We start from the raw sequence: 9,030 nt of genomic DNA on the forward strand, positions 1-9,030 counted from the left end.
TACTTCATAATGAGAGCTCCTATTTGAGAGTTTGTACGTAGGAAGATCAAGACTCCCAATTAACTTCTGTCAGACTATTAACGTGGCGGGTTCCATTGTGCTGTTCTGACCAGAAGAAAATAGCACATCTCCTGTAACAATGCTATTTCCTCGTGAAAGACCTAAATCTGCATGAGAAACTCCTGGAGTGCCTTGCAAAACCCACTGTGGGATAATCAGACTGCTTATCCTAAGAGGCCCCAACAAGTTAATCCTATAAAAACCCAAGCAGCTGAAAGCTCCTTCCTCCCCATGCAGTAATGACCAGTCATCCCAGCTTTCAGTGGAGGACTGCCAGGCACTCAACTCCAAATCCCAATTTCCAGCCCCCTTTGTTCAGCAGCATTAGCACCAATGCCAGACTTCAAAAGAGAACCCCTCCAAGTAACAAGAAAAATCCACCTCTGTTGCCATGTAGTCCCGCAGCAGAGGCTCCCACTCCTTCCTATAGCACATCCTCCTAATCTATGTTTTCAACCATTAACTGGGTATGTAGTGATGTACAATGAAAGCCGACTGTACACCATGAGATTGTTAGTCCCATGTTTCTTATCCTTCTAAGGCTACAGAAGTGGAGGCACATTCACATTTTTATCCAGTTGTGCTTTTACACAGATGCTCCTCAGGGGGTGGATTAAAATCCCAAAGAAAACCAGCATTGAAAGCAACAGCCACTAGTAGATTTGAGATTTTAGCCTAAACCAGCTGAGCACTCTCAGATATTCAACTGATGCCCTGAGCTACAGAACCTTGTAAAGCACACTTTTAAGTAAGTTATTGAAGTTCCAGTTAAAAGCACTTAAAGATGCCTCTCCACTTAAAATAGGAGTCACAGGAGAATGGCAGAGCGAGAGCATGCAGTTAAGTGATGCTACACAGTAGAAGGCAAGAACCACCAGGTTACGGGCTCCCCTCCCTCACACACCATGCAGTGTTACTACAACACACGTTACGAGGACTTGGAATCCAGAGGCAAGTTCCCATCAGTTCAACATTAAAACGACCAGCACCATCAGAAAACCGAAGGTGGCCTGGGCCCCATGGTGGATCAAGGCAGAGGATTCCTCTGTGACTGGCTAAGGATGGACAGGCAGTGAGAAGAACCAGAAGGAGAGGAGAAGCCAGAATCTCTTTGGCTGGAGGAGCAGAATGGGAAGGAGGCTGCATTTATGGAGCAGTTTGTGAAGCAGCTGCTGGAAGAATTGGCTTTAGGGAAGTTGGATATTTGCACTGCTGACGTAGGATTCAGGAAGAAGGGAGAATGGAGGCAGCAGGAGTAGCTTCCATGGCTAGCACCAGTGGAAATGCTCCAAGCAGCCAGCACAGTGGGAAGCAAGGATGGGAAACAAAATAATATCTAAAAAGGAAGAAAAGATCTTCACTGCTTATCTAATTAAAAAACAACAGCCAAAAAAAAAAGAAACAGAGGAAGGGAAACTCAAAAGAGGAGAGAGAAGCACCAGTCGCAAAGAGTTCACAAGGCTTTTTCTCCTCCTTCCCCCAGCGTCATTGCTCTGGCTCTGACCTTCGGGGCCGGTATCTCCGATGGCCCGTTGACTTCCGCGTGGCCACTGCTGCGGTGAAGCCCACCAAGCAGCACAAGGATGTGGTGCCAAATTTGGCTGTGTCCAGCCAGCTGGGTGTTTCTGCCTTCAGGTACCTCTCAGCTAAATGCAGACTCATCACTACGAACCACAAGACTGAAGCAAACGCATCAATTCTCCGGAGCCTGCAATGCCAAAAAGAAACCAAACAAGACACAAGGTAAGAGTGGAAACACCAACAAACCCCGCTTGGTCCTGAGGAGGGGAAGATGGGGAAAAGGTGGGGAGGGTACACAGACTGAGCAGGTTATGTGTTAACTCTTACTATGGTTTTGCCACTGCTGCAGTGAGGTACCTGAATAGGTCAGTCCTGTTTTCTACCAGATTAGAGCTGCACTGGGAGTTTTTCGTTCATTGTAATTCAAGATTAAATTGAACAAACCAAGGCACAGATCCAAAGTAAGCTCTGCTGTTGCCATCCAGCAGGCCAGCACCCAAAGAGTAAGAAGGAGAATGGTGCAACCCAATACTACATCTGCCACTGGCAAATGTTCACCCCCCCGGTTCACCAAGACAAGGCAAAAGACCTCCAACATAACACAGTTGTTCTTTAAGTGAGCCAGAAGAGAAGAGCCCACGCACCTGATCCGCCCGGCTAAGAACATGGCCAGCAGGCAGGTGAAGAGCCCAAGGACAGCAACTGCAATCTGGTGGTTCTTCCCGTAAGCCCAGGCTGCCCTCAGGTTCTCCACTGTATGTTCTGGAAGCAGGCGGAGCAGCTCCCGCCAGCGGGCCACCGTCACAGAAGAGTCATTTTCCAAGTCTCCATGCGAGCTTGTGCCAGTCCTGTTCGGAGCGGGTGCTGGACCAGAGGAGACGGGAGCAGGGAGTGCTGTGCTGAGTGAGAAGGGGTCGCCTGACCCATACAAGGCCATCAGAACCAGGAATGCACAGCTGAGGAAGGCCAAGAACCGCAGAAGTATCACCTGAGCTGGTGTGGTTATGGAAGCAGAAGAGGTGGAGGAACATAAATTCTGCAGAGAAAGGGAGAAACACCTTGTCAAAACCTGAATGAACTCCAATAAGTTTTTGAAATTATGAAACACTTCCAGACTATAGGGTTTACTGGACAGTTTTGCTCAAGTCCTTTTAAGTTTCTGTACCAACACCACATGAGATATTGTAGACTAGCAAAGAGAAACAACAGAGCTATGAGCAGAAGCCAAGCTCAGGCAGGGCAGTGAGGGAAGGAGATGGTCATAATTCACTTCCCATCATTTTTGTCTTCCCCCTGTAATCTATGGTTTCCTGCACTGTGGTCACAAATTGGCTTCCCTTCCTCCCCCTTTCTGCCTGCCCAGCTATTTTCCCTCCAGTTCTCCTCACTACCCCCTAAATTCCTTCATCTCTCCCACATGTACCTGACTATAGGTCTTGTCTGTCTCACGGCGTTTGAAGTGGTGGCTGAGCAGCAGCGCCCGGAGCTGCCGGTTCTGATGTTTTATGTAATACTCCACAGCAGCCTGGCACGGTCGGCACAGCTTGTAGGTCTGCTCCAGATGGTGCTTGTACACCTCAATCTCCTCATCATATTTGTTCTGGTGAGAGATTAGGAGAGGAAAAGTAGGTGAGAACTGCAGGTCCCTCGACCACTACTCTTGCTACTGACATGAGAGCAAGGAATGTTTCCAGTTCCCAGAGGAACAGCCCCCTGAAACCAGACCTGAACAGTGACCAAGCTGCAGCCATACAACCAACTGACAAAACAGCCCTTGAGAAGGCTGCTGTGACCCAATTTCAGGATGATGAATTTCTGTGGCCTGGTATCAAGACCTTATGAACTCAATACAGGAGACCAAATACTAGCATTGCTCTTCCCCTCCTCAAATGAGTGGGCACAAAAGACATGTTGCCCTTCACAGCACTTTGCTGGAGAAAGGAACAAGTTCCCTCCAAAACTCAGCCCCAGGCTCAAAGGCTGTCACTGTCTGAAGGTCCTGGTGAGATGAGCTGCATAAATCATTAACAGCATTTGTAAAACCAGTGATTAGGGTCAAAGGTACATTTCTCAATGTCACTACACTGCACACATCTCTTATCTTGGGGGCTTCTAAGGCTTTTCCATCTCCATCCCAACCTCTCTCAAGATCCTTGTGCCAAAAGCATACAGCTGAAAGCGTGAGGCTTCTTTGGGAGAGGGAAGTACAAGGATGCATTGCAGCTGCTTGAGGACTTGCTGCAGCGGCTTCACAGGCTCCATCTGCTGGAATCGAGAAGGAATCACACGGGTGAGACCAGCAGCAGCAGACTCATCCCTTACTGACAGGCCAGCAACGCTGAGAGGCCACTGCTGTCACCGACAAACCTATCTATGCTGGACCACATGGTCCTATGTTTCTGAGCTGCCACAGACACTGCAGCTCACTGAATGACTAAAAAGGGGCCAAAGGGTGGTGTTACCTGAGCAGTGAATAGGTCTGGCAATGGGCAGGGACTAGAAATAAAGCTGAGAAAAGGGAATCAGCCAATGAAGTTCTCATGATCAAATTTAAATCTGTTCCCTGAGCCATGCTGGTTAAACTCATTGCAGTTACACAAAGCAGTCTGGATTAGGCAACCAGATGAATGCATCCCACTATAGCACAGTCTTATAACCCCAAGGCTTTACCATAGTTGAAAGTGAAGGAGTGCAGCACTGAATTCAGTGCATGAAACCCTGGGAGCCATGAAACTATGAAGGAGAAACCCCACTATCCTCCAAGCATATTAAGTGATGGGAAGGCCAAGAAGTTGCTGAGCAGGAAATCCTGCTGCTGAAACTGTAAAATCCCTTTGCCCTCCTGGGCACAAATGCCTAACCAGGGAGATGATGTGGCTGCACAGGATTCCTCCCTCTCTCCACTAGTAAAAGCAGAGCAGCACAGCCAAGGCCTCAGGAAAAACAAAATCTATTAAGGCTTCAAGGTGATTAGCAGGCTCTTGTGCCTCCCAGATCCTGTAAGCTCAGCTGGGTCAATGGTAAGTACTGGAGGTGTAAGCTGATCTCAGCAATGTACATGCTTGGTTTTGGGCTCGAGCTTCAACTTCCAGTATCCATTTAGAACAGGTCATTACATTCTGGCTTTGGAGCTGGATTAGGTAAATTTGCAACACTAATCAGTAACCTTCTCTGCACTGGAGTGCCGCATGCTGCTTCTGAAGACTACTGGAGCATCATTCCACAGCACACTGAAAAATTCCTCTCTCTCCTGCTGACTAGGCTGCAGCACAGAATTAAACAGAGCAAAAAATGCCCTGGACAAACATTCTCCTGTGCCACCAGTCCCTAAGGAACACTCACCTCCTCCCTTGGTGAGAATGAAGCCAGCTGTTTGATCTTTGTGGTTTGATGGTTGTTGCATTTCTTGCAAAGCAGAATTTGGCTGCTCACCCACTGCTGTGGTTTGGTAGGATCACAGAAAGTCATAGCACCCGAGACAACATGGTTAAGGTGTTCCATGTACTGAGCAGGGATGGGCTTGTTGTAGTCTCCATTCTGACAAGAAGCAAAGGGGGAGGCAGGAGGGAAAGCAACCATGAGATCATGAAATCAAAGCTCGGTATCCTCTGATTGATAACAAGAATACTTGAGCTCTGTCAGGAGCTCTACACTCCATGCATTCACCTATGTAACAAAGGAAATAAAGAGACAAAATGCTTCAAATCTTCTCCCTCCTCCACTGTTCTGTACACTTATTGCAAGCAGCTGGTGGGGGTGGATTTTGGCTTAAGACTGGCTTTGTTATTTAATACCCTAAATACAGCAATTCAGCTGTTCTAAATGCACAACCAGGGAATAACTGTTCCATGTATTAAAAGAAAAATTCTTAAGGCACTTTTTGCCCTTTGAAGCAAGAGAGAAAAATTTGCCTTTATTATTCTACATCAGCACATCCCAGTACAGTGGATCCTTCCTCAAATTTTATCACATGGTCAGTTCACAAATGCTCAGCACAGATCTACCACTGTCAAAACCCTGGATATTCATCTGTACCGGGCTTGGTGGACCTTAGATGAGGAGCAGGGTTTTCCCTGCAAGGCCCATTCCACAGGGCATACACTGTGCACCTTCCCAACCACCCATCAAGCAATTTGTCCCCATACCTCTTGGAACCCATTGTACTGCTCACAGTTGGGGCAATCCCAGCAGTTGCGATTCCCATATGGCACTACCGTGTCCTGATTGCAGAACCAGCAGTTCACTGTCACGTGTGTGGGCTTCTTCCTGTTAGGGAAGGAAACATGTCAGGCACTGATTTCAGCTGATGTAGGGGAAAGTGATGGCTTTCAAACAGGGAAATGCAAGAGAGGCTGGAATAACAATCAATCTTCCCACTCAGCGTGTTTGATGCTATGACTGAGTAGTCACTTTAGCAATGAAATGATGGACTATGAACGTAGAAATCAGTTCCGCCTGATGCTCATCTCTTTGTGCTAATACCATGGATGTGCCAGAACTTTAATAACCACCTTGTGAATAACCCACTTCACTGTTTTTCAGAGGCATATTTTGGGGTGCAAGTCAACTCCATAATCAACAGTGTCAATATATGCAAAGGGTGCAGTAGAGTTGCTGCTTAATACACAGGATTCTGGGAAGTGGAAGTTAGGATGCACAAGAACTGCATATGATGGTACTCAGAAAACTAGGAAATGGGCTCATGGTTACAGTTCTGTCCATCCTGCCTGTTAGAAATAAGGATGTCAAATTATCCTAAGGTTCAGGCACTGTAAAAAACTGTTTCTTCAGAGCTTTAGATACATAAGGAATTGAGGAATCAATACACCTTACCCAGTTCTTATGCACTGGAAGAGATGAAAAATCTAATGAATGACCTGGATCCATGAGCCCTTTGCTCTTTAACAGAATCCTGTTGAAACAACAGTCACTACAAGAGAACCAGCTGTGACACAGCCCCATTGCAACAGGTTGTGACAGATGTTTGAGCACAGAACTTCGGTGGCCTGACCCTTGAGCTTGCCTGCTAAAGAAGGTCTGAATTGTCTGGAAACTTGGTGCAACATCCAAGAGGAAACTTCCTGGCAGGTCAAGGCAGCACAGCCCAGTTGTCTGGGTTTATCAGAACCAACCCAATCACACCTCCAAGGGAGGGCAGCTGTTCAGACAAAGGCCATGCAGGGACTTGTGTGGCAGCTATGCAGACAGATGGACCCAGCTGCTACCACCCTTTCCTGCCCAACTCCACCAAGCAATAAGCATGGACAGCTTCTGAAATGGCAGGGAAAGCAAAGAGCAGGCTCACTGAGGGCCTGGAAAGCAAGTGACCGTAGCCAAAGTGCTCACCAGATGAGAGCAACATCTCTTTCTCCTTCCTGCTCTAGGAAATGTTCTCTGCTGCTACAATATTCCCTAGAGAAACACCTTCTGATACTGCAGAGATGCTGCCTGGCACCCTGCAACCCTAAATGGGGAGCTGGGTCTCCCCTTAAGTTAAGCTGGCTTCTCTCTCAGTCACCACGTCTGTAGCTGGATCCTTACAATGAAGATTCTTCCCCACTCCCGTTTCTATAGACCATGTCTTAAAACTTGGTTCATAAAATACCAAAGCCTCAGGTGATGCTTAGGCCTCCTGTTTAAGTACTAGTGATGAGGATAAGCTTGAATTGAAGCCTAAGAAGCCAGAGTGCACAGTGGATTCCCTGCCAGATGCTGAAAGAAAATGGCTGGAGCTACTAGGGTGACAGATTCTCCTCTCAAAATAGATGCACACACCCACAACCCCTCTTAAAATGAATATTCACTGCTCAACTTTCTTCATTGCCAAGAGGGCTCAAACCAGTAAGTGATCTGAGTTAAAAATACCACTACTGAACCTGACAGGCAAAGAAAGAGAAAGTTTAAAGCAGACAGAAATCAAGGCTGCTAGTCCAAGTTATCCAAGAGCTACTGCTGTCCACAGCCATAGGAAGAATGGACACCTGCAATACCTGTTGGTACTGGTTTTATCTCACTATCACAGGTATAGAAGCTATGAAAATACAACAGACAGGTTTCAGTATGTTAACCACCAAAATACAAATCCTACTGCACTGTGAACATAGACTTTGATAGCAAACACAACCTAAACTCCATCCTCTGATGTAGGTCATTGCACATGTAGGTCCTTGAAGGTGTCACCTTCATGTGGCACTATCCTCTGGCACCCATGGAAGTAAGACAGACATCACTTCTGTCCCTACCTACCACCAGGCTCTAACTTCCATGACATGACAGAGAAGGTAGAAGCACTAATTTCAAAGGTAATGCAGCAGAGGAAAGAAAGCACACACCAAAAAGCACAGCAAAGCATGCATGCTATAAAGCAAAACAAGAACCAGTGTCAAACATCATCTGAGAACAATCGTAATACACTTGAGATCTTTCCACCTTTTCCAAAGAGGATTCCAGTTCTCTCTTGATGCTGAGGAAGTGCTACTGAGGGCTAAATAGCAGCCCTTCATTCTCACAATGTATGCAAAAGAAACTGCTACGTCCTGGATTATTTAGGAGAAAAAGCAATAAGCCTTTCCTTTTGTGAACTTATAATCTGTTGCCATAGAAATAGATGCAAAAATATCAGAAGTTCCCAACCTGTTGTGTGCAACAAGAAGGGAAAAAGCCAACAAAGGCCATTTCAGGCAAGAACATGTAGGCAGGGTGATAATTTTCTAGTAACTGGGCATGACTTTAAAAACAAAACGCAAGTACTGCATTTGAAAAGACTCTCAAATACAGATTTAATCACTTTGGAACTATATATACCTTGACTGAGTTCAGGCAGCGGCTGAACACGGTAAGTTAGAGCACACACTGCTGCTGAAGTCAGATACTCTGTTATGAGCAGACACACAATGCAAAACTCAGCACTTACCCCTGTGAACCACTAGGCAAATCACCCCAAAGGAATTTAGACTCTAACACTGTATAAACCTGAACCAGCTTCACTAGACAAAGAACCACCCCACAAAATAAAACCCGAACAAGAAGTGATCGAATTCCTGTGTAGAAAGATTCCACTAAGAGCTGGCTTGCTGTGCTAGCTCAGGATGTGGGCTGCACACCCAAGGAAGCTAGAAAACATTCCCAGGTTTGGACAAATTGTTTTGCAGGTAGATCTTTGCTCAAGGGGGCAGGGGAGTAAATTCAGTTATGAGATCAACACCTAAATGTCTGATATAAAACACTCCTTTGTGAGAGGCTATCAGACTCCTTTGGTTTGGTAACAAAAATCAGACTGCAGGTATAGCCATTGACAAACATTGTTTAGCAACTAGTCTGTGCCTCTCTTGGAAGGAAAGCAATTTCCTTCTTATGTTACAACTCCCAACACTCTCCACTATTCCCGTTTATACATGCCTTTAAGGTCATGCTTACGTCCACACTTTTAACGGATTGCCAGAACAACAC

The 9,030-nt window shown here is 46.3% G+C and overlaps 1 protein-coding gene across 1 annotated transcript in view; it reads right to left on the minus strand.

Annotated features, from left to right (window-relative positions):
* TMEM201 (transmembrane protein 201) overlaps nt 1-5,847 on the minus strand; it is a gene marked incomplete at its 5' end in the record, with an annotated part of 18,498 nt that extends 12,651 nt beyond the window's left edge. Inside the window, 5 exons of the mRNA XM_010013303.1 lie at nt 1,565-1,768; nt 2,226-2,617; nt 3,005-3,181; nt 4,924-5,118; nt 5,727-5,847. Coding sequence (XP_010011605.1) covers nt 1,565-1,768; nt 2,226-2,617; nt 3,005-3,181; nt 4,924-5,118; nt 5,727-5,847 — 1,089 coding nt within the window. The remainder of the gene's footprint in view (nt 1-1,564; nt 1,769-2,225; nt 2,618-3,004; nt 3,182-4,923; nt 5,119-5,726) is intronic.
* Between the last annotated feature and the right edge of the window lie 3,183 nt (nt 5,848-9,030).

This window comes from Nestor notabilis, unplaced genomic scaffold (genome assembly GCF_000696875.1).
Source record: "Nestor notabilis isolate BGI_N333 unplaced genomic scaffold, ASM69687v1 scaffold28510, whole genome shotgun sequence".
Lineage (NCBI taxonomy): Eukaryota > Metazoa > Chordata > Aves > Psittaciformes > Psittacidae > Nestor > Nestor notabilis.